The 27,675-nt window shown below is 37.8% G+C and overlaps 3 protein-coding genes across 4 annotated transcripts in view; 2 read left to right on the top strand and 1 right to left on the bottom strand.

Annotated features, from left to right (window-relative positions):
• SLC7A6 (solute carrier family 7 member 6) overlaps positions 1 to 1,007 on the top strand; it is a 30,128-nt gene extending 29,121 nt beyond the window's left edge. The window contains exon 10 of the mRNA XM_082489607.1: positions 161 to 1,007. Coding sequence (XP_082345733.1) covers positions 161 to 255 — 95 coding nt within the window. The 3' untranslated portion in view covers positions 256 to 1,007. The remainder of the gene's footprint in view (positions 1 to 160) is intronic.
• Positions 1,008 to 2,051: 1,044 nt separating this feature from the next.
• Positions 2,052 to 8,023, bottom strand: SLC7A6OS (solute carrier family 7 member 6 opposite strand). The gene is made up of 5 exons (XM_082489256.1): positions 7,825 to 8,023; positions 6,602 to 6,979; positions 4,546 to 4,743; positions 3,585 to 3,714; positions 2,052 to 3,109 (listed from the first exon to the last, which is right to left on the bottom strand). Exons 1-5 carry the CDS (start codon positions 7,981 to 7,983, stop codon positions 2,988 to 2,990), a joined length of 987 nt encoding a protein of 328 aa, XP_082345382.1. The 5' UTR covers positions 7,984 to 8,023; the 3' UTR covers positions 2,052 to 2,987.
• A 36-nt stretch (positions 8,024 to 8,059) lies between these two features.
• On the top strand, positions 8,060 to 27,129 carry PRMT7 (protein arginine methyltransferase 7). 2 transcript variants are annotated; one of them, XM_082489203.1, is made up of 18 exons: positions 8,060 to 8,097; positions 8,704 to 8,877; positions 9,703 to 9,739; positions 11,104 to 11,253; positions 12,691 to 12,799; positions 13,141 to 13,253; positions 14,494 to 14,735; positions 14,878 to 15,055; positions 15,867 to 15,994; positions 16,788 to 16,929; positions 17,414 to 17,497; positions 18,739 to 18,786; positions 19,986 to 20,075; positions 20,738 to 20,899; positions 23,425 to 23,499; positions 24,282 to 24,442; positions 26,236 to 26,332; positions 26,919 to 27,129. In XM_082489203.1, the coding sequence occupies exons 2-18, from the start codon at positions 8,783 to 8,785 to the stop codon at positions 27,075 to 27,077; spliced, it is 2,070 nt and encodes a 689-aa protein (XP_082345329.1). In that variant the 5' UTR covers positions 8,060 to 8,097; positions 8,704 to 8,782; the 3' UTR covers positions 27,078 to 27,129. The 2 variants fall into 2 exon arrangements, with proteins under 2 accessions (XP_082345329.1, XP_082345330.1); XM_082489204.1 differs by lacking the exons at positions 26,236 to 26,332; positions 26,919 to 27,129 and having other exon boundaries at positions 23,405 to 23,499; positions 24,282 to 24,418.
• The last annotated feature ends 546 nt before the right edge of the window (positions 27,130 to 27,675 follow it).

The raw sequence follows: 27,675 nt of genomic DNA, 5'->3' as shown, positions 1-27,675 counted from the left end.
AAAAGTGGAAGACACTTTTTGTATTAACTTCTGTGGTTCATTTCCCTTAAGAGAAGTGAGGCAGCATTCTTGACAACTAACTTTCATTACTCAGATGCACGTTGTGTAATTAGAGTTGAGATAGGTGGCCATTCTGATCTATCTTCCATTTCCTATGCAGGTGCAGTCACACGAAACATGCAGCTGCTCTGTTACTGTGTTTTAACAGAGATGGACACAAATGAAGAAAAGAAGTTAGAAATCAAATCCAACTAAAAATTCAAAGCCATTACAAGAAAACAGGAGGGAGGCTAAAGCAAGTATGGCAACAAAAGGGAAGAGATGGAACTGGAAAAAACGGGAAAATGTTTCCAGTGGTCTTTCAGAAACACTGAAAATATACTTACTTGCAGTTGGATTCCCACATAAATTGTGCCCTTGCGTCACCCTCCTAAACTGTGGCATATTTTCAGGACATGTTTTCACTGAATAATGATTACCTACTCATTTCAGGCACACAAGCTATGTGTCAATACTGTTCCTCCTTCAGAATTGGTATTAAAATGGTAAGAGCTAATGGATCAGATTAGATTTCTGCAGAACCATGTGGTGAAGTAATGCATTTTTAAGTTAGGCTGAAAACTACTTTGACTCAAAAGACCAGAAGTCATTTCCAGCTTAATTCTGATGGATGTTTGCATGAAATGATTTGCTGTGCTATCTCAGTTCTTATCCCAGAAGACAACTGGTCACAACGAACTACTTGTCATTATTAACAGAAAAATTAATAAAGTTGTGCTACATTATTTAAAGACTGAACCGACCTTTTTCCCTTACAGATAAGTATTTTATTCTGTATGCTATGTGGAAATGTGGTATCTGACTGTGGCAAGGATTTAATCAACAAAGCACCTTGGCACTAAAGATTTGATTAACACTTGATGATTCTTTCCTGTTAGCTTGTTAGTACTCTGGTCAACTTCTGACAGGCTTTATGAAACTTCAAAAATTAAAATGTTCAGTTTGAACCTTGTAAGCATTTGTTTCTAAACTGTTTCAGTGAACACACACTAGCAGTGTTACCTCAGCAGTCAGAAAATTCCCTTTCTAAATTTCAGTGCTATTTGCTAGAAAATTAACATCCAGAAACTCACAGAACAAACCACTTTTTCTTTTTTCTTCTACAGCAGAAGTAAAGTTCTATGGCAGCAACTGTATCTTGAAAGCTAAGTAGGAGGGAGAGAAAACAGAAATAAAAATTCTCAGACTGAATTTTGGTGCAGCAAAAGGTAACATGAGGCCACCCTGTTTGGCCAGCAGAGTGCGATATACTTCAAAAACATACCTGGAATTTTTATCCTAGTTCAGAATGTTTACCTCAGTTGACCTGAGTTTGTCCACATGTGCAGTTTTTTTGTGCATTTAAGTTGATCTAAATCTTGTAATCACAAGAATATGGCTGAAGTAATGCACACTTCATGTGCTGCATCATGCTGCATCACATTTGCATCAGCCACTTAGATAACAGTGAGAATATTTGGATTCTTGTACTGATTCCCTGACCAAGGTTATCTTAAAAAAAAAAAAAAAAAAAAAAAGCTGCAGATAGTGGCAAAAGTTAGTAGATGGTGAAGACTAACATGAAACGCAGTCTTGGGCTACCTTTATGAAGCAGCATTGGGATTTTAGATAGATAGTTAAATTCTAGCTGAGGAACTTTGTGTACAGTTGACACGTAAACATGTAGGGCCTCTTCAGGATATAATGAAAATTAGCATTTAACTGTTATAATGCGGGTTTTTAACCTTGCCTATGATTAGAATGAATTCAGTATCGAAGTTGAGACATCTGTTCAGTGGGCATAGTTTTAAGAGGCTAGGGTTGTGGCATAGGTTAACAGCCATATTAACCTTTCTGTGAAACCAAGGAAAAAAAATACTTTGCCTCCACTACCTTGGCATCACAAGCCAGAACTAATTGACCTAAAGTCACTGCTGCAACCTACAGCTCATGGCTGACATAGACATCCCGTTAGCTATTTCTTACAGATCTAACAGGAGAGTGCTGAAAGATTTTGTGTGTCCAAACAGGCAAGATGAAATTGTTTTAAAGGTGAATGCAATTTAAAAAGGTGACATGGCTTCAGCTATACCAACTCCTTTAATCTTCAAATGAGTAAAGAAAACTCAGTCAAAAATTCTTTATTTACAATTTAAATGCACATATATTGTTCTACTCCAACAGTAAAATTACTGGAGAGAGATCCAGCAATAAAATAGACAGATGAAGGCATTTCATATTCTTAAACACATCTAAAGAAGGTAACTTGAAACTTATGAACAAATACAGTAGAAAGCACTAGGACAGAGTGCCTTTTTCCAGAACTTCCACTTGCCATCACAGCGGACTTGTTGATATTCTTGTGAAACCTGACACATTAGTCATGACAAGAAGGGCTCCTGCCAACAGTGCCTCCATATAGAACGTGGAGGTACCAAATGCTTTAAAAAAAAAAAAAAAAAAAAAATTCCTTCAGAACCTCAGCATCACAGCATGGGCAGAAAAATCTACTTTAAAGCATATAGTATCTTTTGCTTGGAACAAAAACTTTTATTGTCATGTGGTATATTCACACCCATCTGGCTGCTCAGATAGCAACAGCAAGATTTTAGTAGTTACTGGAATCCCAATTTTAGTACCTAATACTCAAGCCTATTTGGTAAGCATTACGGTGAACCATGCTAGTCACCAACAGTTTTAGAAGGCCAGATAGACAAAAATTTAGCTTAAAGCTCATCCATGGTTTACTACTGTCCCAACGAGCACAACTTTTACCAGAAAGTGGTTTTCCAGGGTTTTTCTGGGGATGGTTTGTTTGTTTGGCTGGTTTGTTTTTTTTCCAGTTCAACATTCTTATGAATAGCCATCAGCAGCTGTCTGGATTTTCAGTTCTACTGCAACAGTAGAATTTCATCTTCAGTACGCATTTCACCTTCAAAAAAGGGCTTTTAGTCAGAATCCAGATCCTGGATCTCATCATATCCAAATTCCTTTAGAACCTCCTGTCGGTATTTGTTCCATGTTCTTCTCCTATAACATTGGTCCTCATCACTGAAGCTCTCGTCAGACTCTAAAGAAAGAACATCAATACTTTCAGATTATCTGTTCTTTTTAGTTAAACAATTAGATTAACCAGACTATTGTAAGCTTCTTGAGTAACTCACATTTACAAATATAAAGTCTGAACAACTTCTATATTAGATGAAGTTTGAATTGTGCTTGGAATGCACTGGGATGGGGAGTTAAGAAAGCACAGTGTTTCACAAGCATGTGGAACCAAGTCATCTATTCCTTCTCAAAACAAACAATCTGCTGCAAGTGCAGGAGGCTGAAATGGAGTTCTTAATTTTGACTTTGCAAACACACTAAGATCTCTTGTAGTTCTAAGAAAGATGGTCCTTCTCTAAGCATATTTAGCCCATTATAAGAGCAGAACGCTACCCCAGCAGTGCTCAGTTAGCTGCTTTTTTAGAGATGGCATGTAAAAACGGATGGGATTTATATGTGCACAGCATGAACGCAAACAGTATTTATGACAGGCATACCTTTTTCTCCCTCACCATCTTCGTCAGGTAAGAATTCATCTTCATCAGGATAATCATTACGCCAGTTATTTTCATCATTTTCATCATCTTCATCTTCATATATTTCCCCTGGAACATCATCATTAACTACCTGCATGTCAACACAAAACATAATGTTCACTTATAAATACAGACACTTGGCACTAAGTGGTTTTTCATCCGCTTATACAATACTATACAGATCATAAACAGCCAAGAGATACTTATCTACTGCAAGCATAAGTTATTCAACAGTTGCACAGAGCAGTTGTCAGTATATTCATCATAGCACAGCAATCTGCTTTAAGTGAAAAAAAATCAGTGAAGTCATCCATTTAAATGCCACGGTTAGTGTCTAAATTAACCCTACTCACTTCAGCACTCGTGTAATATAGAACAGAAAAAGTAGCTTCAAGTTTCCAATCACAGTATCTATACAATGAAAGACTGAAGCTTACATTTAACTTCCTAATTCCATAGTCACCAAAGGACAATTCTATTACAAGAAAACATCTCATGTTAAGATTGAAGTCAAGTCCTCAAATATTGAAAAAGGTGTGTGTCCCTCCCTTGCTCCATTTTTTACCCAACTGTATCTACAACTACATTTTAATTGCTGCCTCCTAGTCACAAATGAGATGTGAATTACTGCAAGTTTAGTGTGCCAAAATTTATTTGGCAATTTGAAGCCAGAAAAATTCTTCAGAGAACCTGAGCACCATCTCTTCCGTTTTCATTGTCATATCATAATTTGCTTGAATCAACAGTAACATGGAAGAACATGGGACTGGCAGTTACAAACAGCCTAACACAGAAGTCACTGAGCATATGTGGAGTATCTCAGAGGATTTTTCTTGGCATGGCGACTTCTAATGATAGGACTTCAAGCATGTTTATTTGCGACCTTTCTATTTAAGAAAGTTCTGTTTTCCCACATCCTTACCAGTTCATATTCTTCTCTATATGGCTGTACAGAAAGGATATTTTCTATCCAACCAGGGGCTGATGTTTCCATATAGTAGATGTCATAAACATACTCATCTTCTTTCTCACAGTGTTCTTTTTTACCATCTTCAGAAACATTTAAACGCTCACGGATCATCTCTACTGCATTGCAAAGAATCACATCTGGATCAGTCTTCTGCTGGGAAAAAAAAAAAAAAAAAAAGAGTGCATATTTCCACTGAAGTCACACACACAAAGTTTTAGTTACAGCCAACTGTCTTTGTAGACAGCAGACAACAGCTAGCTAAGGATGACAAAACACTTTCCCATTGCAACACTGGTATTTGGAAAGTTAGCAACCTAGCACAGAAAGTCACCAAATAATCTTCCAATTAACGCAGTACAGCCAGCCATGCCTTGTTTCAGATAATAGGAGAGAACTCCTGGGACAAGTTCATTAGAAACTACTGAAAGGGAGATGACTAATCCCATAGAACTGTTTGTCTGTTTTTGATGACGTGTTGGTTGAAAAGACAAGTTTTAAGACAGCCTGTGTTTTGTAGAGCACTACACTTGCAACGCCGCAGGAAAGATGTGCACACAGTAGCAGTGATAACATGCAAGCAGATTACAGTATACAAAGCGTGCAGAAGAAACAATGAAAATGTCACAGTTTAACAGGAAAAGCCTGATAGGCCCTACGGATATGTGTTTCGTTTATTTCCTCACTTCAACATAAACACAGAAGAAATTTCTTCATGGTTTCTCCTTCCTAATAAATTATTTCCAAGGTGTTTGCTTACTGACCTGCACTTGAAGGTCTACACAGGCAGGTTTTTGCTGCCAATTTTTCTCTGCTAGAGCTTTTCAGAATATCTTGTGCAATCCACAGTGGTATCTCCTGAGCTACTTAAGTAATTCTGAGGAACAGCTACGGACCAGCCTTTCATTCACTTCTAAATAATCACAGAACGAAAAAGAAAGTTTAATTCTTACTTTCAACACTTACTGTTAGTAAGTTCTGATGCTACCTCAGTTTCACTTGTTTTTCTAATCAGCAGAATGAGAGATAACAGTTAACTAACAGATCACAAATGTCTGTTTGAGCTACGTGCTTAAGAAAAATCGAGAGTTCATACTTTGATAGTTTGATGGCAAAGCCCTAAAATAACCTCTAAGAAATGCTGAAGGATGACAGCTGGTTGGGCTCTTCCTTCCCTCAGTATCTTCTATAACGCTAAGCATTTAAGTTTTCCTCAGAGCTATGATTGGTGCATAAGTGAAGCACCCACGTGTACTTACGTACAGGGAAGGAAATACTAAAGAAAGCATACACAGCTCTTACCTTCTTTTTCATAAGATTATGAGTCTCTGACAAAATCTTCTTAACGCTCTGTATGCAGGTTAACCCCACATAGATCGCAGAGCTTCTTCCTACTTAAAACCATACTAGATATTGAGCAGATATTCCTCCAACTGCAAACATGCTTAACTCATAATACCAATGAAAACAGGACATAGGGACTTAAGCAGCCTGTCAAACACCTGGAGTCCTGCTAAAAACAAAATATACAATAAAACCTTACATTGGAATTATGAGAATGGGAGACTCAAAATATCTTTTCCTTTAGCGAATCTTGCCTACAAGGTAAGATGCCTAGGCATCTGGGTAGATGAGAAGACAGTGAATTACATTTTTTCTTTTCTAGGTAGAGAAGTTGTTCATCAAAAATCACAGAGATCCACCTGACAGATGAATGAGAGAATTTATACATCAGAGCAGGGTACAGAAAAAACAGAGGGGTATAAGCCCTTCCTGTAGCAGCCAACTCCACCTGGCTGTCTGTCTTAACAACATTGGTGCACTTAAGGATCCTCATGAAAGTTATTCTCTGTACAATATTCCAGCTTGCAGATATCTAGTTGAAGCTCCTATCAAATAGTGGAATACTTATAATGCAAAAAAAAAAGCTTCCACAGCAGTCAGTCTGCCCCCGAGTATGAGTCAACAGTGATATCAAAGTACTTCAAGTACACTAAGTTGGTTTGCTGACCTGCGGGTGTGCAGCAGTTACACTGGAGTCTCCCACCACCTCCTCTTCCTGTTCAATATCAAACAACTGGAATTTCCCACAGCACTCCGAACTCTCATCCCCAGTACTACTCTCCTTTTGTGAAGCATCTTCTGTTGCTTCAGAGTCCGATCTGTCACCATCAATCGACGCCTCGCCATTTATGACAGGTGCAACTGTTTTGGTACAGTTAGGTCGATGGCTGGCTATCACACGATAACGGTTTTCCTTCCTTTTCACTTGCGTGGAAGAGCGGAGCTCCTGAATGATTCGCTGAGTGCTTCCTAAAGCGGGTCGCAGACTTTGAGCTGCTTTGTCTCGAGTGATCACTTCTTGAACGTATCTCTGAACTGGCTCATTCTGGATAGAGCAACAAAAAGAAGGAGGAATATAATGACACCACCAACAGAGTAAGTCATAGTCCTTCCTAGAAGTGATTAATAACTACTATTACTGGTACTTCCTATTTGAGGACTGTAGTGCCAACATTCCTAACAACATTCAAGTAACTTCTACTACTGCTTTCAGCACTATAAGATGTTTGTAAATTGTAAGACTGCTTCAATTTGATTTAAATTTTGCAGTACACTTTGTGGTACAGGATAACCCTCCAAACAAAAACACATACCTTTGGAAGACTGTGATGGTCCTAAATTTAAGCTATAATATCCTTCACAGTCTCCTATAAAGGCCAGTCCCCAAGAAAGACCAACCTTAGTCAATATAAAAGGCCGTAAAGTGGATGGACGGTGTTAACCTTGTAGGCCTGAGCTTCAGCACCTCAAACAGCAGAAATTCAGGCTTCGCTTACTGACTGTTGTGTAGTCTATAAGCGAGGAGCAGTCTACAAGTGAGGAGCACTCAGTGCCGAACTCAGCTTTTCACGGTGGTCGCACTGCGCTATGTTTCTTAACTAACCACCTTAATTAACCGCCTGCTTTGCCTGCAGGAACGCCACCGCGCAACCGGCCGGCCACACCGCGCCGAAGAGAGCAGGCCGCCGTGCCCTTGTTTATCATGACAGGACATCTCGCATCGAGACGCTGCTCTCCAGGATCCGGCAAGACCCGCGTGGCGCAGCGCTGCCAACCTGGAGAAGGACTGCTGCCTTCAGGAGTACACCGAAATGACCCGGCTGGATCAAACCGCCCCCGCCCGCCTGACAGGCGGCCCCGGCCTACACCGGCCTCGGCATACACCGGTACCTTGGAGGACACGGTCGCCACCAGCTTGAAGAGGCTCTTCTCCACCGGCCGGGCGCCGCCGCATTCGGTGCGCAGCCGCTTGCAGGCGAGGAGCAGCGCCTCGGCCGGCTCCGTCCCGCCGCGCTTCCGCTTGACGCGCAGCACCGCCGCCCGCTCCATGGCGCACCGCGCTGCCCGGCGGGAAGGGGCGGCCGCCCATCGCCCCGCCCTTCCTCCCCCACGCGGTGCACGCCGGGAAGGTGGCGGCCCGGGACCCGTGGGGCGGCCTGAGGGGTAGGCGGTGGCGGCCATGTCGGGCTTTGAGGGGAAGATGGGGACGCGGCTTGTTGGGGCCGCCGCGCCGGTTTCGGGCAGGGCATAGCGAAGAACGTTCTCGCCGTCCCCCGTCGCAGCCCTTTCCTGAGCTGAGGGGAGGTCCGGCAGGTCCTTTGCTCCGGCCTCGGCCTCCCCCCCGGGGCCCCAGCCGGGGAGGGCGCCGCGGCCGCCGGTCCCCTCGGCGGTGCCGCTGTCCCTGAGGGTTTGCAGGTCCCTCCTCCCCTCCTCAGACAGGGTGTGGGGAACCCCTAGAGAGGGTGGTTGGCGTCCCACAGCCCGGCGTGTATCGCCTCGGGGGTGGGGGGGGGCATGTGTGTGGGGGGGGCGATGTCTGTGTGTTTCCTTCAGAATTTACTAATGTTTTTTTTTTTTTGCCCCGGGCTGATTTCATGAGCAGGGTTGGATGACAGATTTGAGCTTAAAACGTCCTTAAAGAATAAGTGTAAGGCAATCACCAGTCCTTCTGGACAAGGCAGGTGTAATAGGGAAAGTATATATATGGATCTAGAGCTAAAGTCACCTCTGTTGTTTTCACTGGAAGTTTTATGTGTTTTTTTTTCACAGCCAGTATTTTGGGTATTATACTGAAGCCAAAGCAGCAAAACTGCACATAATACGTAAATAATACAAATTGAGATTGATCATGAAGACCTTTTGTGGAAGAGCTAATCCAACCACTGGTGCGATGGAGTGGTTAGAAGAGGATGAGGACTATGACTACCATCAGGAAATTGCAAGGTATGCTGGAAAAAATAGCTTGTTGTTCCACTAAAGCTACAAAAAAAGAGCAAACCCAACTTTTTTTTATGACACTTTTTAGATTTATCTCTGTAGAATTTTGAAGGGCATGAGGTAAACAGACTGTCTAAGTGTTACAGTGCCTTCTGTTGTACAGGGCAGAACTGTAAATGAAGACTTGTGAAGTATTTTCCAAGAAGTTTCATTCTAAATTTTTTTAAACGTTTTTGAGGTGCTGATCTGAATATTGACAGTGACTGAGTTGTGGCAAAATGCATTGACTAAATTTTTAAGTCCTCATTACAACAAATAATTGCCAGTTGTCTGTTCCATAGTAACTTTTTAAGCGCTTAATGTAACAGCCAGAGAAGTTGGGAAGATTAGATTTTGGGGTATTTTTAAGTAGTGTGACCCATGAAAATATGGGGACCAAAGAATTTAAATCTTGGTAACAAATGATAGACCATTAGTGGGCTGTCTCTCATTGCTCTATGTTGCTCTGTTTGAACCTCTGCCTGTCCCTGCTGTGTTTTCACAGCTGTTTGTCCATAGGTCTATGCATTGGGTCCATTGCTGAAGAGAGGATATATGCCAGCAGTTAATTAGTTCATTTACATGCTGATGACTAGATCACCGAAATGACATTATTCCTTAGACTTGGGAAGCAGTTCAGATCCTCAAAGAGTGTGTCAGTTATCTGCATTTGTAGGCTATGGGGACCGGTTGCCTTAATAAGAGAAAACAAAGGAGGTTATATAAGATCTAGCGGTTTTGTCGTGCTTTGCAGTATGTAGTATTTTGAATGGAACCTTTTTTTTATTGTAGGTCACGCTATGCAGATATGCTTCACGATAAAGACAGAGTAAGTATAGAAGCAAAAACCTTTTGAATGGTGAGAAAGTATTTCATTTTTCTTGAATAGCTGTCACTGCATGATTATACAGGTTTCTCTGAAAGATGAAGTGATCAAATTTGTACCCTTTAAGATACCAGATCTGTTCTTAGATCAACAGATGCCTTCTTACAGCTGACACTAGTGTTCTATTGTTTACCGCAGAACACGATATTTACATACAGTAGCTGATTTTGCTGTTCTATGTTTGACATTTTTGACAGAGAGAGCTCATTAGATGAAATTTCAAAGGCTGTAGATGTGATTCTAGGCTTCTTAGTTTTTATAGGAATGTAAGTAAAGTCTATCTTTATTCTTTTTTTAGCTCTTATTTACTGATTATTGAGAAGAATTGAGAAGAAAATTGAGATACCATATCTAAAGGCATGATAAAGTCTGGAGTGAATGGTTTAAATGTTCTTTCTGTCTAGTCATTTAGTCAACCGTTTTGTCAATAACCTTTTTAAAGACTTTTATGGTGCCTACTCCATGAGTCTTGAACTCATTAAATTGAAACATGCAAGTGTGATCAGGCATTTAATAAGCCGTGTAGAGACAGCAAGCTGTGTCTAAGTGATTAAAACAACTCTACTGGAATTATGTATCAAAAGTGTTAAATAGGATTGTTTAGAAAGGGATCCAGCAGATCTTCCAAATTTATAATGTCCAAAGGTAGTGTATTCTTTGGAAAAGCTTGATAAATCATTTGGAAAGGAATGTCTTATGATAGACTATTACGGAGTAAATATAAGCATGTATTTCAGTATGTACACTATAGCTGACAGATGACAGCATTTGGTTTTTTTCCTGTTGTTAATGCTGGTATGCTTGCACCCCACTTAATGGCACATAACCGAAAGCCAGTATTTACACATGTTGCTTCTGATGTATTAATGTTTTTCCATATATATGGAGACGAATCTAAATTCAAGATACTTTACCTCTTGTGCTGTCATAGGCACTATATCACTATTTGAGTGGTGCTGTGGGGGAAAAGTGATCAGAAAGACAGTAGTATCTTGCATGGATCTTCTTATTTGCTCCAGAAAATATATTGCATTTGTAAATTATACATGCGCTATAAATAGCTGACTGATCAATGATGATGTGAATATTGTGATAAAAATTGATCTCCTTGAAATGGACTGATCCCTCCAAAAACACTAGCTTTTGCTGAAAATGTCTTTGGTGTGACTGTGTAACATACAGAAAGTTTGTGGGCCTTTTTGTAATTATTAATGCACAGTTGGAGAATGCAAGATTTCTGCACAAAAATTCGAAGGATTTTAAAAAGGTTGATGATGGTTTTTTTTTTTTTCTTCCTTTCTTGACAGAATGTGAAATATTACCAAGGTATTCATGCTGCAGTGAGCAGAGTAAAAGAAAGAGGCGAGAAAGCAATTGTTCTAGACATAGGGACTGGCACAGGACTCCTGTCTATGATGGCAGCTTCAGCAGGTGCAGATTTCTGCTATGCAGTTGAGGTAAGCATTTGTTATGGGTTGCACATACTTCCACATGCATTTTCAGAGCCTCTTTTTAGAGCTTCAGTGCAGTTGTGCTGCTTGCATGATCAGTGGAGTGAATGCATTTTTTATTTTGTATTGTGGCTTCTGAAGTGCAAGCTTGATGCTTGTGTCAAAACACTTAGCTGACAAAAAAACTTAGGTCTTACAAGAATATAGTTGAAAAGGTATAGTACATTTTTCATTTTTGGGACAGTTTCTGTAAATGTACAGATTAAAATTACTAAGTCAAGTTTTACTGTATTCTGTCTTCTCTACTTATCAAAACTCAAGTGTAATATGAAAACTTTAACCAAGTTTTTGAAAAATGTGAGTATTCTCTAATAATTTTGCTGCTCTTCATAAGTTTCAGCTCTTGGAGATTGGTTCTCAGGCCACTTAACCATAACACAGACCAAATTGTAATAAAGAGCCTGTCTCATAAACTGATTTTTCCACCTCTTTGTGATTAGATAGAGCATCTCCTTTTTTATTGAAATCCTGATGGTCATTAGGAGCCATTACTTATATTAAAGCTAATAACAGTAATATTTTGGCCAGTTTAGTTGGCTTTTGTTTTAATGCATCTGAAGAAACAAAAAGAAGAGTCACTTGTTTGTAGGTCGTAGTTGAAAGAGTGCTGTGTGATTTTTATCCAAGTAAAAATCTGCTTTTTTTTTTAATCTAGGATTTTATCCTATGATCATTTTTCAGGGACAGTCGTCTTTCATGGAGACACAGGAAGCAATCAGAGGGTTGTGCTGATTTCCAAAGTGGCCACAAATGTCTTAAGTAGTCAGATTGTGTGATGGAGTAGAACATTTAAAATTTTTGAGTTTATAAACTGGAAATGGACATTAAGCCCTTCCAATGCATTCTTCATCGTTCTGTTATTTTCAGGCTGTGTACTCTCTCTAGTCTTCTATTTGTTCTGAAGGAAACAACAATTCTCTTCACAGTTATGCTGTTAATAAAAGCAGATTTTTGGCATACTTCAGGGACTATTTCAGTGCTGCTGGTTTGGGGTTCTTTTATTATTTATTTATTTATTTTATGTCTTGAGCACATATGTCTCTTGGCCTCTCTTGATGCATATATATCTTTATTTTTAAAAATAAACAAGTTTGTCTAAATGCTAAAACATTCTTAATGTGTATTCTTGTCTTTCAAAAGTTAAATTGGAGTAGTTTTTGGAGACAGCTGATACTCAGTTTGTAACGGTGACATTGGAGCTCTATGAACTTTTGTAATGAAGTTTGCTGTCTTGTTTGATGGTAATGAACTTCAAACATAGGAAAAGATACAGAAGATGTTAAATTTTTGCAGGACTAAATATATTGCATTTTGTGTTGGTGTCTTTTCAGTTTTGAAAGCTAATGTTAGCTTACCAGTTTGTTATAATCTTGCTATTTACAGGTTTTCAAGCCCATGGCTAATGCTGCTGTGAAGATAGTGGAGAAAAATGGTTTTCGTGACAAGATCAAGGTAATCAACAAACACTCCACTGAAGTCACAGTTGGTCCAGGTGAGCAAAATAGGCTAGGGTTAAAAAACTTGGGAAACACCTCAAAGCTGTGAAGGAACATGTCTTATTCTTAGTTTCTCTTTGTTTTAAATTAAAACAAGCAAATCCTTTACTCTCTAGAAAGTAACATTGGAAATGTACTTCAAAAGGAAGTGTTGTAATAGTATCTCAGTGGTCATTTGTATTTCTTAGTAAGCTTCTAAAGGAAAATAATTGGCAGTCTTCAGCAGGTTCTCTAACAGGAATAAGGTTTTTTTTAATTACTTGTGTTTTCAGGATAGCATCTGCTTGAAAGACTTGTATAAAGTCTTAATATTACAATATTAAATTGTGTCTTTTAGATGGAGATATGCAATGTCGTGCAAACATCCTGGTAACAGAATTATTTGATACAGAGCTGATAGGAGAAGGAGCTTTACCAACCTACGAGCACGCACACAAATACCTTGTACAGGTAAGAAAATAAAAATTGAGTGCGTCATTTTTGTCCCTAGAGAAAGTCTTCTGCCTTTTTTTGAGTAGGATAGAGTTTATAGTTGATTTAGGCTTCTGTATCCTTTATAAATACGGAATCAGCTATGCTGATTTCTTATTCAGTGAATAATTTACTGGATTCATTCCTAGAATAAAAATATTAGAATTCATATTGTAAATCATGGGCTCTGAAATTACACTGAGTTGCTTTGTGTTAAAATCAGTAACTTGCTGGTTAACAAATATCATTCAGAAAGGCATTCAGTTCTGATTTGGAGGTTTCCTTAGTAGTTTGTTCCAAGATTTTTTAAGAAATTAAATTATTCTCCTAAATTTGATGGGCTTCAGCTCCCAGGCATTTTATTTTTTTTTTTTTCCTGAGGAGGTATTGCTACTCTGCATGCTTTTTGCCTGTGGAAATACTTTAAACACTGTAATCAAATTAATATCCTTTTTTTTTTGACATATAATCTATCGATATAATTTTAGGGCTTTCTCTTTTATCCTTTCTCATTTTTTTCCTTTAATTAAAATGTGCATGGCAAAACTTTATTTACATTTCTAGGTTTCATTTCACTAGTTTTACATATGAAGACAGTAGCACTCCATAAGTTTTTACTGTTCTCCATGTGCAACTCTAGATTGTAATTAGTCTTTTTTGTAAAAGTATTGTTCTTGGACTTCACAGTAAGCTTTTTGTTCACAGTGGTTTTTTAGAACAACACACATGTTTTCTGCTCTTTCATTATGGATACAAACTTGTCATTGCATAAATACTTGAACCATTATTTTTCTTATTTATTCATTGCAATCACAAACTTGTAATGTTGATAGCTTAGTAGTTGTTTGTCTTGAGAAGCTCAAGATAGATCTCATTTCAGAATAAGAATGGAATTGCAAGTTTAACTGAGGCTAGTAAACAGATAATGTTGCATGGTAAAGTTGCATGCGTAAAATGGTAATATTGCATGCATAAAGTAATCTGGCCTTGCTGAACCACACTGAACAGGATAGATACGTGTATCGTATTTCACAGACTGAGAGACAAAGAGAAAGTGCTCTGATGTTGCAGATAATACAGAAATAATTTGTGTTTAAGATTTCAAAGGTCCCAGTCCAACTTCTCTTTAAATTGGTTTGCACTTCAATTGATTTAATTCTCATGCATGTTAATAAGTCAAACTTGTTGAATGCGTTTACCCTTTGTTTTGAACACTCAGGAAGGATGTGAGGCAGTGCCTCACAGGGCAACAGTGTATGTCCAATTAGTGGAATCCAAAAGAATGTGGTCCTGGAACAAACTGTTTCCTGTTCATGTCGAAGCAGAGGATGGTGAAAAAATTATTGTCTCCCCTTCAGAAATGGAGAACTGTCCAGGTGTTCCTTCTGTTTGTGATATCCAACTGAACCAGGTGCCTTCACGTGACTTCACTATCCTTAGTGATGTGGTGACAATGTTCAGGTAAGGTAGGCATAGTTTTGTTCAAAGCAAAATTTTCCTGTTATGCCTTTTACGTAACTTGTGTATTTAGCTTAGGAAGCCAATGAGAATTTCTGAAGAATGCTGGACTATATCTTTTTACAATTTTCATACTTCTCTGCAGTGTGGATTTCAGTAAGCCAGTAAGGAGTGCTTCTACCTACTATAGAGTGCAGCTGGAGCCTGTAAAATCTGGGAAGGCACAAATTGTACTTTCATGGTGGGATATTGACATGGACCCCTCTGGGATGATAAATTGCACAATGGCTCCATACTGGGTAAAATCCACTTCTGCTTTTCAGGTAAAACACTGAGCCTTCAGATGCTATCATCAGATGACTATCAGTAATTATTTTGAGTAAATCCATAATGGCTGTTTTAGGCAACTGTCCCTTGAACTGTACAGGAACTTTATTAACATTTTATGTATTGGAAGGTGCTAAATAAGCAAATCATGGAAACGTTAGCTATAGTATGTACTTGGTTTAGGTTTTCTTCTTAAATGTAAGCTTTAATGCAAAGCTTAAAAACTGAAACTGTCTTCCAGATATTTTTATTTTATTTCTTTTACTTTCAAGAAATGAAACAAAGCTTTCCACATATTTTTCCTTAATTAGTTTCTATCCCTGGTCAAAATATTAGCATGAGGTTTGCTTCCATGTAGTCCTTCTATTCAAATATGTGTTAAGTGTATGGTAATATATTTATAGTCCCATAAACCAGGCTGGTGTGGGAAAATGCTGGGTTGATACGGGATAATTAGAGGAACAGGATATTGCTATTAGATCAGATTGCTGTGTTTCTGTATGAATGTATTTACTAGTAGGATGAACTTAGTCAAAAGGAAGCTACAAAATGATTGTTTGCACTTACTGTGTTTTAGAATAAAATTTGAAACTATCAAGCTTCAGGGCATTCACTCAGCTTAGAATATACGGTATTAGTCTTTAGTCAGCCTTCCTAGTGTGAACAAGATTCTTTCAACTAGATGTACATCAGTGCTTCAAAGTTGTGCACATTCCTACTAATTGATTTCCTGCTATTTGTTTACTTTCCAGTTACTATTTATGAGTTACATCCTAAGCTGTTGTTTTTTTTATCAACCCTTTTCAGTGGAGAGATCACTGGATGCAGTGTGTATATTTTCTTCCAAATGAGGAGACAGTTCTCCAGGGTGAGAAGGTGTACCTGACTGCCTGTCGTGATGAGTACTCTGTGTGGTATACGCTGCAGAAAGCCGGGTAACAATACCTGTGTATGAAAAAGGGTATTTTACTGCAGGGTTGAGTATTTGCTGCTCTTAGGACAGCTATTTTGTAGAAGAGCAAGATAAGAACCTAGAGACTAGAAAATTATTAAAAGCTACTTCATGGGCAATGCAGAGGTGAAAAAAACCCCCACGTTATGCATAAAAACATTTGAGGTTTTGACTGCAGGCTTCTGCCTTATACCTGGTGGCATTCCGTGACAGAAAACACTGATGGTTCATTTCTGGAAATCCTATAATACAGCTCAGCTGAGCTGGCATATAGGTAAAGGAGTTGACAGAATTGCCGTTTTGTCTTCATTTTCTATTTTCCTAGTCAGCACTGTCTTTTTGAGAGGAATGCCTTTGGCACAAATTAAAAGGTGCTTAGTCATGTTGGTTGTGACGACAATAGCAGCTAACATTTTTAAAATCAGTGCCATCTTAAAAATTAATGTCTGAATTTTATGTGCCTTTTTTACGTAGGAATCCAAATGAGTATCTTTTTTCTAAAAGATCAAAGCCTAAAATACCTAACCATCACAATTAGTGAGAAAGTTTGGGGGCATTCTTGGGTTTGTCTTTTAAAAATGATGAAAATTGGCCCTTTCTCTTCATTTGAAAATGCAAAGCTACAAAAATGTCCCTGGAGAACTAGTAAATTTGCACAAGTAACAGTGGAGTCCATATGCATTAATGTGTGTAGTAGCTAAAATGCATAAATATACCTGTTTGCAAAAACATGTTACTGATGCCGTAGTTAATACTTTGCTGAAATTTTTTTCCAGAGGTGAAGAGGAGAATAAAGCAGCTGTTAGTGTTGAGAGTCCTGTTTGTAGATGTCAGGCTCATCTTCTTTGGAATAGACCACGCTTTGGGCAATTAAATGATCAGAACCGAACAAGCCAATACATCAAGTCTTTGATGAAAGTGAGTGCGTGTTGCCTGTAGGTTTTCTGGCCTCTGTGATAGATGTGTGTATTGTTTTATTTGCAGTGATTGTTTATGGGATTTGTTTCTCCCTTGCTAAAGGTCTTTGCTTATAAAGTATATTTTATTTACATCAGGAGATGTAAGTTATACTTTGTCATGAAAACTTTGGTATTACTTTTTTTAAATTGTAAGCAGCCATAGGAATTTGTAGCAGGTCTGTGTATTTGTTTGAGTATTGGTAGATGAATAAAGACACACAGTACATTTTTGTGCAAACTTTTTCTGACCTAAAACAAGGCGATTACATGAACATTTTTTACATTATTCTGTTCTGCTTGAAGTGGTTATATTAATCAATGTATCTTCCAGTCTTTATTTGATATGGAAGTGTATAAAATGGGGAAAAAACACCACCAAAATGTTTAGAATTTGAAAACTTTTTCATCTGGGATAGGAATAACAATGACTTTATTTTCTGTAGGTTCTGAAAACAGATAGCGTTTGCCTGTGTATCAGTGATGGCAGTCTGCTGCCTGTGCTGGCTCACTATCTTGGAGCAAAGCAGGTACAGTGCTTCTTCCTGTTTTTCTGATCCTTGTTTTTTAGCTTGGTATTTTTAGTTCTCTCATATTGTTCAGCATTTCCAGCCCATTATTTAATTATTTCCAGTGCCTGTTCAGTGACAAGTGAGAAAGAGGCTCCCATTGTGTTGAAGTGGAGGTTAAATTAATCTCTGATCAAGCTGAAGTCTAGGGAGATAATAATTATCAGTTTTTATGTTTACCAGTGTGTAGCCTTGAATGAAAGTGGTGTTCCTCATTCCCCACATTCCTGTTTGCCATCTTGTATCTTGGTGCTTTTGGAAATACTCTTTCTGCCAACCTAAATGTCTAGCAATTTTTTTTCCTTCTTTTATGTTTGCAATTCCATAATTACATTTATTTTCTAGTCTGAATTGGAATGTCTGTAACAGCGAGATAGGAAGCAGTAAGAATACTGAGGCTGTGTGTAAATGAGAGCTGCCTGGCTGTCTCACTTATGTCTATACCTTATGGGATGTGTTCTCTCATGGAGCTCTTCAAACTAAAATCTATTATAGTTGGACTGAATATCTGGGAATGTGTAATGTAATATAATCCTGAGGAAGATGCTAGGCAATTCGTAGAAATAGAGACATGCAGAGTTAAACCAGTGATCCATGGCCCCAGTATTTTTGTCTTTAGTGGCTAGTCACAGATGACTACTGAGGAGAGAGGAAATGAATAGGGCAGACAGATTTCCATAGTATTTTCCTAGTCCTGTAGCAGCATATTGCCCAACTATTCACCAATTTTTGAATAAAACCTATTTTTTTTTCTTGCTTGAAAAGGCTGGTGTGCTGCATCGCACATCTGAGCACTTTCAAGCTGATACAGCCAGATTGTGTTAAATGATGCTTACAGGGAGTAAGCGCTACTGGAGGTTGATTCAGCACACTGGCAATATGCTTGCATTTGTTCAGGAGTAAATATATGCCTAGACCACATGTTAATATGCTATGTGCATCTTAAAAATGGAAAATAAATATTTGCATTGAGTTGGTTTTTTTTCTTGTGTGGCTGTGAAAACAATATTATTTAGCCTGTTGTTTTTGAGGGTGTTTTTGTTGTTAAAAAGGTACATGACAGTGGGCTGTGGAATAGTCGCATGGTTCTTATGAATTACGTTCGCTGGGGCATCAAAATAGTTCCTTCATTGTTAATTTACGTATTCTTTTAATTAAAAATTATAAAGTTATTATGACTAACTGTTGTGTATTTTCTTTAGGTGTTTACATTAGAAAACTCTGCTCTGTCCCGTTCTGTCATGGAAAAAGTGAGTATTCAGTTTTCTGTTAAAGCAGTAAATGAACTCATGGTATTTCTAAGGCCAGAGCCGATGCCTTTGATTGTCCTTGCATCAGTTGCTTGGATGTTAAATCAGTTTAATGAATGTATTTGATGATGCAGTTTGACAAGACTGTAGGAGGCGGGATATGTTGGGGGGGGGAGTTCTTATTTTTTCCTGGTGTTTGTACAGAGCTTTATGCAAATACTTGGAGGAATACATCCTGTTGGAGATCAATCCAATCTCATAGTTTAGTCACAAGCTGAATAGCCCACTGGGGAAGTTGAGCTGAGCAAAGGGAATTGTGGTTGCAAGTGCTTGATCTCTCTTTGCAGATGCCTGTTGGCTTGTCTGCGTCTGCTGCTGCTCTGCTGCCCTCATTGCATGCAGTGGTGATAAAAGTCAAGCTGTTTGTTTCTGAGGATTAGTGGAACGTGAGAGCATCCCATAGCTTGCGCCAGTCTTACCAGGAAGGTGGAATCTAGCAGTTCTGTCTTTCAGCTGAGACAAGTTGGGAATGCCTGCTCTGCTATTTGGCTCTTAGGAGACAGTAGGCCGTGAGTCTTAACTGCAGGCGATGTTTCAGCTGCTTGGTAGAGCACAGAAGACCCTGCCAGTGGAGTGGAGTGGAGTGGAGGCTGTTCAGGAGAGGCAGCTAAAGTCTAAGAAGTGCCTGGAAGCAGCTTCCTGAAGTCGCCATTCAGCTATGTCTGTTTTAGTTGGCACAATATATTTGAAAGAGGTCTGTCTCAGCCTGTGGTTTAGGATTACAAAAACATGAATGGTAGGCAAGTTAGGATGCAAACCTAGTCAAACAGAAGACGAATATGCAATGTATTCATAGCTGAAGTAATTTTTATCTTTCTTGACTGTCCTTCTCATATGCTTCAAAGTACAAATGAATGAAGGTGAAGCACCTTTTGTGTTACTTGTCTTTTTATATACTTAATTGAAGGAATCTATAGGGCTTGTGCTTTAGTTCACTAGGTGTGACATGTTGGCTCTAACTGCACGCACCCTTCAAGAATAAACTTGTGTCATCCTGATGAGTTATGGTAGGCAGTTTTTAAAAAGTTTCTTTTGGCTATTGCTTTCTTTTTTGTTTATTTTCAGTACAATTATTATTTTGGTATGGGTTTGAGTCTCAACTATAGCTTTTGACAGTGTGCTACTTTTTTTTTTTTAAGTTTTTTAAAGCAAATCATCTTGAAGATAAAATTAAAATAATAGAAGCACGTCCTGAGTTGCTGACATCTTCCCATTTGGAAGATAAAAAGGTATGTTACAGTTGTCCAGTACTGAATTTCTGTAGGGTGGTGGGGAGCAGAAGGTGAAATGAATCTTGCTTTCCTACTGTGCTGTTGTAACCACAATGAATCCCATTATATCCCAGTTCATATGAAATGTAATGAGTAGATGGTTCAGACCTTGTCCCACTAAAACTAAATGAGACTAAAGACTGTGGGAGTGTTTTTGCTTTATTTTTGAAGGCGTATGACTTTCCCTTGTTGCATAATTTACACCAGTTGTTAAGGCATTTAAGCTTGTTTAATGGCACATGTGCTATTAGGCTGTAGTTCTTTTTTCTCAAGCCACTCGGAAAATTGCAGCCTATATTTGGAAGTACTAACATCCTTCAATTAAAAATTTCAAAATTCTGTGAGTCTCATTACAAAGCCTTCCAACCTAAAACTGCAATATTTTCTTTCAAACTTTGTTGCAGGCAAGTTAATTTTAAAATTTGCTACCTAAAAACACAAAAAGATGTCTATTGTGCAGTGTATGTGGTAATTAAATCCTTATGGAGCAGTAAAAGTTTTTATCTAGGTGACTTCACTTGCTGTATTGCATTGTCAACTATTGAAGATATAAACGGCCTGTGTTACTGAGTTGTTGTTCTTTATTGTAATGCTTTTTATCTCCTCCTTTCTTTGCCAAGATTTCTGTTCTTGTGGGAGAGCCGTTCTTTACAACAAGTTTGTTGCCGTGGCATAACCTGTATTTCTGGTATGCTAGGACAGCTGTGACCAGTCACCTTGCCAGCAATGTCACTGTCCTACCTCAGTCTGCTTCATTGCACATGATGATTGTGGAGTTTCAGGTGAGATTTTAGAGCTATCCATTTGATATTTACACAAATCCACTTAAAATTGAGTACTCTTACAGGATTTTTTAACGACAGGTTCATCTCACCTTAATACTGTCCACTTTGATATGTTTTGCACTTACCGCCTGAGAAAAGAATATTTGACATCTTGAAGATGAGTTTTGCTATTTCAGCCATCTCAGCTAAGAACGAAAGTTACTAAACAAAGTTGGTCCTGTTTTACCTCAAACCAGGACATCTTGCCAGAAAATTAACTTTAGTAAATTTACCATTTTAAATAAAAGGGCTGAATCTTTTAAAATATTTATCTAGATTAGAGAAAGAGTGCATGTGAGAATTGTGGCTATTTATAAAATTAGATATTCTGCAAAATACCAGTTTTTTAAAATGATGCTTTATGAGTATAAGACTGTAGGTAGGATTCATAAGTGCATGTTCTTTTTTTTAACCACTTAAGGCTTTGCACAGTTCTAAATTTGCGCATAATAGGGGTCACGTCTTAAAAATACTTTGAAAAGTCATCTTCCAGAAATTGTACAAAGGTATAAACTTTTTTGCATTTATTAAGGACTTGGTCAGTAAAGATGGTGAAGAGTTTACCTACAATGACAGTGGAAATTAAATAAGTACTTTTGTAATTAATATGCAAAGTTTTTGTCTAGTAGCTTAAGTCAGGGAATTCTTTAGTCTGAAATTGTGTAACTAAAATATACATATCTATAAATTAAAAAAATGCCTATAATCTAGTGAATTTTCACATAAACATAACCTTCAGTTTATCTATTAAAAATGCCAGTTTTTTTCTCTCTCTTTTCTTTCCTCTGTCTGTTTCACCATCTTTGTAGTTTAGTGTCCCCTAACAGTTTCCTTATTGGAATGCTTTTTAACCTTGTTCTCTTACTTCCACCTTTGATTTGTGCATCTGAAAATATGTATGTTCTTTTTCCCTCTGTGACTAATTAACTATGCTGCATGTTTTTACATACCTTTCAGATTTTTGCAAAAATGTAGAGAATTTAAATATATGCTGAGTAAATAGTGTAAATCTGAATCCTGTAATAGGAAGCAGATGCTTAAGACTAATCAACAGTAATCAGATTGAAATAAGCAGTCAATTTTAATTCCATGCTCTCTTATCTAGAGGATTTACTTCCCTAGAACTCAAAGCATTTTGTAAGGAAGTAAGCATTATTCTCTTCATGTTCTAGATGGGGAAACTGAAGCACGCGGAGTGATGACTTAAGATTATTCAGCAATCTAGTAGCAGAGCGTAGAGTAACATTCATGTTACCAGAACCTCAGTTTTACACTTCTCTGTACAGGGTTGTGTTCAGAGATGATTCCACGTAGCTATTTTGGTAGAACATTTAACTTGTGTTTCGTTTCATTAAGCTATACCAAAAGCTATTGCTTTAATTTTACCTTTTCCTCTTTGTTCAGTGGTGAATCTAGACTCAAGGACTAGAGTCTGTTTTGTTTTTGTTTTGTTTTTGTTTTGTTTTTGTTTTGTTTTTGTTTTGTTTTTGTTTTGTTTTTGTTTTGTTTTTGTTTTGTTTTTGTTTTAATAACCTCTGCATTTATTAGCTCTTGGTTAGACAGAAGGAACAGACATAGTATTGTAAGGTATTCGGCAGACCTGGTTCTGTAGAATGTTCTATCTTGTCGGAATTGGGATAAGTTAAGCAATTAGCAAAAGCTCTATTCAGGAGAAAGAATTTTATGAAATGACTTTTGTTATGAACTTGTTTAGTCCATAATTGCATTTAGGGAGCAGGATGCTACCTATCTCATTTGATAGTTCTGTCAGGTATGCCATTTGGAGATTCTTTATAGTCGCTTTAGTTCATGCCGTATTCAGACACAAATTATGACAGGATTTATTTAAATTTATAGTAGTCCTGCTGCCATCTTGTACAGCAGGAACATTTGAGGTTGCGAAGTGCAACAATGAACAGGTAATAAAATCTATGTATCCACAGCTTGTGAATGTTCTTGTTCTAGTAAGAAACCGTTCATGCTAAGAAAAGGCAGAAGTTGAACTGAATCATTGTCTGTACAGTGGATTGCTGAAGTCAGTGAGAGACATAGTATGAAGTGCCTAAAATTATTTTACTAATCTTTGGAGTGCTAAAGGGAAGTCCAATAGCCTATAAGATGTTTGATGCAACTGGGAGCACTTACCTGTGCTGGGTACTGAAAACGGGGGGGGAGGGAGGCTGTAAAGGTTTAATCTTGGCAAATCCATACATACCCTAAAGTAAACTACGCATAGAGATGGTAAGAAATGTGGTGTATTCTTTAGAGGAGCTGAAAATTGAAAACAGTGGGTAAAGAATTAACTAACTTGCAAAACATTTTCCCAGAATACACTGTCTTCTGATTCTTGCAGTACTAATGGTTTAGGAATGTAATAAGTCTTTATCTGACTTGTTGTCAAATGTCTAATCTACAGTTAAAGTTATTTTAAGATTTCCTATTTCCTTTAGTAAAGCCAAACAGAATCCTGTTTTCTTTTTTAGGACTTATGGAGAATCCGAAGTCCATGTGGCACCTGTGAAGGTTTTGATGTCCAGACTATGGATGATATGATTAATGTAAGAAGACTGAAAATAGTTTCAGCACAAGTCTCAGCAAAACAGGACAAAACTCACCTTGGCTTAAAAAGTATTTAATGACTGTTGAAAAACTTGTATGTTAGGCAGAACACCATTGTTTTAGTTTTTCATAAATATGGTGGCTATTTAGTTCTTGCAAAACAGTAACTTCTGTGGCATGGGTTTTGGGGTTGTATGTTTCTTCTCATTTGCCAGGCTCTTCAGTGCTTTGCCCTGTTTTGAAATGAATTCTGTTCATTCAAAAAGAAAAATACTGTTCTCAAAATTTTGTTCTGAGCTTGAAATCAAATCATCTGGGAGTTGTTCATAGATGAATCCTGCTGCCTTTACTTGCCCTTGCAGGTACTTTTGAAAAAGAAAAAGGCTTTTTGACTTCCAAGAAATAGATATGAAGGGTGCCATTGATCTGTATCAATTTCTAGAGCTGTACTGTACATATCCATAGTTGAGTTACCCATTGAGATTGCCTTTGTAGTCATTGTGGAGGAGTACAGGCAGTTATAGAGTAGAATTCGTCTCGAGGCAGAAAAGTTGAGTGCATGGTATTTTGAAAGTGCCTGTTCCTGTTTGACTGCTGAGGGCTGTAGTCATAGCAATTAGTTTATGTGTGTTGTACATGTTTTCCCTTGTGCATACAAAGTGGGGTCCTGTCCTCTTGCAGCTTTATTGCTTAAATACTCTGGGTTCAGGACACATAATTAACTTGAAAACAAGGACTGTTTGCATTGTTTTCAGATGGTTTTATTACTTTCTTTCTTCAGAATTCTCTGAATTTTAGGGAATCCAAGGAAGCAGAACCTCACCCTCTGTGGGAATATCCTTGCAAGTCACTCTCTGATCCCCAGGAAGTTTTGACATTTGACTTCAGAAAGACTGTACCGCAACACTCTCTCAGCACAGAGGGTTCTGTAAATCTTTTACGGTGAGTTTTCTTAGTGCAATAAATATTCTTGTCGTAAACTGTTATTTTTGCCTCATATTCAAGGTCTCCGTGTGTGTGTGTGTGTGTATATATATATAAAAAAAATGTGTGTGATATAGTGTGTGTGTATATATATAATATATAATGTATAGTTAACTATAATAGTTAACTAGTGGGAACATAGTTGACAGTTCTTAAAAGTTGTGGTAGTTATGTTGTCCTAAAAGCGGATTCCTGCCCAGTATGCCATTAACTAATCTTACATGCTCAGGAAAGGTATTGTATTTATTCAGGCCTGGGTGCTAGGTGGATTTTCCACAAATCAAGCACACCTCTTGCCGGTCTTCTTGCTATATTTATACACAAAAGTTACAATGATACACTCCCAGTTACAATGATTGGTTAGTAATTTACATATAATATCTGCTATGTCATTCTTTTAATCATCACGCATGGGCGGGGAAAGGGTATTCACCTGGGCAAGGGTTCTTCTTGACATGTGGGTGTGTTTTTTAGTATTACAATGAAGGCAGTTCACTTCAGGATACCTTAAAAGTAAGTTCTGTTGCCAAGTTGGCCAACTGGATTCTTCTCTTGCCAGGTTGTCATATAGTTCATCCTATATACAGTCAATCCCAGATGTTAAGGTCCAGAGAAAAGGGACTTCAAACAACACAGTGTCCTGTTCGTTACTAGTTAATTAAGGCTAGGGGGGCTTTAAACAGCAGTGTTCTGTTCATTATTAGTTAACTAAAGCCAACATTAATAATACTAACATAAGCTAACTTCTTAGGTCAGGATGCCCTACATCAGCTACTCTGACACAAATTTCCTGTGGCTATTCACAATAGGCTATAACAATAAGGGTAATTTCTTAGATAATATGCCTGTATTTCAAAAATAACAGTTTTCTAGATGTTACCATGATTTAAAACTTAAATAGATTGATATTTTAGAGAAAATAAACCATTGCCTGAATGGTTTTTTTAATGTTTCTGTTTGTTCTCTGTTGCTGAGTTCTTGCAGAAAAAGCTCCTGTTTAGCTTTCCAATTTACTCTGTTTAATAGCTTTAAAGTGTACACTATTCTTCCTTTTAACTATAATTCTGACAATCTCGATGTTTGTCACATGTCTTCTGAGGTATTTCTTATTATAATCTAACTACAGATTGTACTTAATTCTGTTTGAACTTGAAATGCTGTTAAGAATTAAAAAACAGGAGAAAGTTGTTTTTAACTATCTAGACCATATATAGCTCAAACGCTGCTCTAATTATATGTTTCTCTGTGTGAAACAATATTTGGGGTTTCACAAAATCCAGAACCATCTGCATGGGGTCTCTGTGCCTTTTCACCAGTTGTTGTATGTCCAGGCAACACGCATGCATGACCTCTGCTGCTTGTGAAGGAGACACTTGAAGTGAGATGGGATATGTAGTAAATACTTTCTCAAAATTCAGAAACAATAGAAGCTGGGGTCTCTGAAGAAATTACTCCCCAAATACACCGAATAATTTATGCCACGTTATCAAGTGCCTGTTAAATGACTGTAGTTCTGGGCAGATTTAGTTATGACATAGTCTCCTCTTCCTTGTCTTTTTTTGATTTCGTATCTGCAAATACTGTAAGAGTTGCTACCCATTTACCAAATCATTCAGCTGTCGAACTGTTTTTCAAGGAAGCAAGTTATTCATGCTTTTACAGCTCTCGTAAACTGTGTGAGGAATGGGTACAGTGTTTAAGCTGTCAGTATTGTATAAAGTAACAGGTTTTGATCCTCCACCTCTCCCCAGGAAAGGAAAGAGCCATGGAGCAGTTTTGTGGATGGAATATCATCTTGCTGCTGATATCTCTGTTAGTACAGGACTGTTGCAAATTTCGAATGAAAAGGTATTTTTTCAATCTAATTTATTATGTCCAAGTCTATAGGATTATAGTGCTGAAAAATGTGTCTCTGTTGCCCATGCTCGGTTTATGTCATGCTCTTTGTTACGCTGTTTGAATACTATGTAGACAGAACTGGTAAAATATCAGTTCATATTTGGGGGGTGGGGAACAGGAGATGTACCTTAAAACGGGAGAGCCTGAATTGGATCCAAATGCTCCCATAGTTTTGAACCACATTTAGAACTTAAATATGATGCTAGCTCAAAGTAGCATTTGTTCATACAAATCCCTTTTCTCAGTTTAACTAAAGCAAAAATTTTGACGGGAAGGAGTGAATATTTTCAATATTCTATCTAAATATTGTTTGACCACATCTGTTTTTTCCTCTACAACTTCCCTGTCCAATGTAGTATATGGTACTTCAAGTTATGCACTCCTATAATGGAATGGATGGCAATGGAAGTGATAACTATCTGATCATTGTATACTGAACTGGGAACAAGAACTCTTGTGCTCTTACTACATTATTACTGTCTAGTAATAATATCGTACAGTTTTGACTGCTTTCACTTTTAACTCTCTCCTGTAGGGAAACTGTGAATGGAATCCCCACTGCAAGCAAGCTGTCTATTTCTTCAGTTCTGTTATTGAATCGGAAACTCTGTCAGACATTCCTAGTGCTGTCACGTATGCTATAAATTTCAACACAAAGACAGGAGACATTGCCATGGATTTTAAGCTATTATAAAATGTTTCCTTCCCTCATGTTCCTAAATTATAATAAACTTATATAGTATTTTTTTATGGCAGAGGGATTTTTTTTTTTATTGTGTTTAGAGAGCAAACTGACTGTTCTGAAATATACTTTAAACCTTTTTGATGTTGTTTTCAAAATATATAGTTGGGGAGGTAGAAAGGAACCTTTTCTTAAGGACGGGTATTCCTGACAGGGTTTATCTACATTTATACGCATATTTGTTATCATCTGTTTCAGTGTGAAACTCTAGTTTGGGGCTTTGAATAATGTTACGGGGCTACAAAACAGTTGACTTGCTGGTTATTTCATGGACAGTAAATCTTACACCAGTACTAGGTAAAATTGAGTTAAACTCATCTATTTCTAGGCTTTGCTCTTGTCACTATAAAATAGGAAGTAATCTTAAGAGTGAACAAAAAGTCCCAAGTCAAGCTACATATGTATATTAGTAAACTTAATAGGGAGAAAGAAACAGTTTAGCTGCTTGTAGACTTGTCTAAATTGTGGCTAGTATTAAACTGAAATGGTCAGTGAATTAAAGTGTGATGCAGTGATACTCTGCTGGAGTTTAAGATGCTGCATTTCTGAA

Source organism: Vanellus vanellus (genome assembly GCF_965231255.1).
Source record: "Vanellus vanellus genome assembly, chromosome: 12".
In the NCBI taxonomy this organism is placed as follows: Eukaryota; Metazoa; Chordata; class Aves; order Charadriiformes; family Charadriidae; genus Vanellus; species Vanellus vanellus.
The sequence above is the reverse complement of the archived record's forward strand: the minus strand, read 5'-3'. Positions and strand labels throughout refer to the sequence as shown.

Excerpts from the sequence above, each read along its gene's own strand:
- PRMT7 (XM_082489203.1), top strand. The coding sequence starts at position 8,783 with ATGAAGACCTTTTGTGGAAGAGCTAATCCAACCACTGGTGCGATGGAG. Across the intron at positions 14,736-14,877 it reads GATGTGGTGACAATGTTCAG|TGTGGATTTCAGTAAGCCAG; the intron begins GTAAGGTAGGCA and ends ACTTCTCTGCAG. Across the intron at positions 23,500-24,281 it reads CTATGGATGATATGATTAAT|AATTCTCTGAATTTTAGGGA; the intron begins GTAAGAAGACTG and ends TTCTTTCTTCAG.
- SLC7A6OS (XM_082489256.1), bottom strand. The coding sequence starts at position 7,983 with ATGGAGCGGGCGGCGGTGCTGCGCGTCAAGCGGAAGCGCGGCGGGACG. Across the intron at positions 3,715-4,545 it reads ATAGAGAAGAATATGAACTG|GTAGTTAATGATGATGTTCC; the intron begins GTAAGGATGTGG and ends GTTGACATGCAG. Across the intron at positions 3,110-3,584 it reads AGATGGTGAGGGAGAAAAAG|AGTCTGACGAGAGCTTCAGT; the intron begins GTATGCCTGTCA and ends TTCTTTCTTTAG.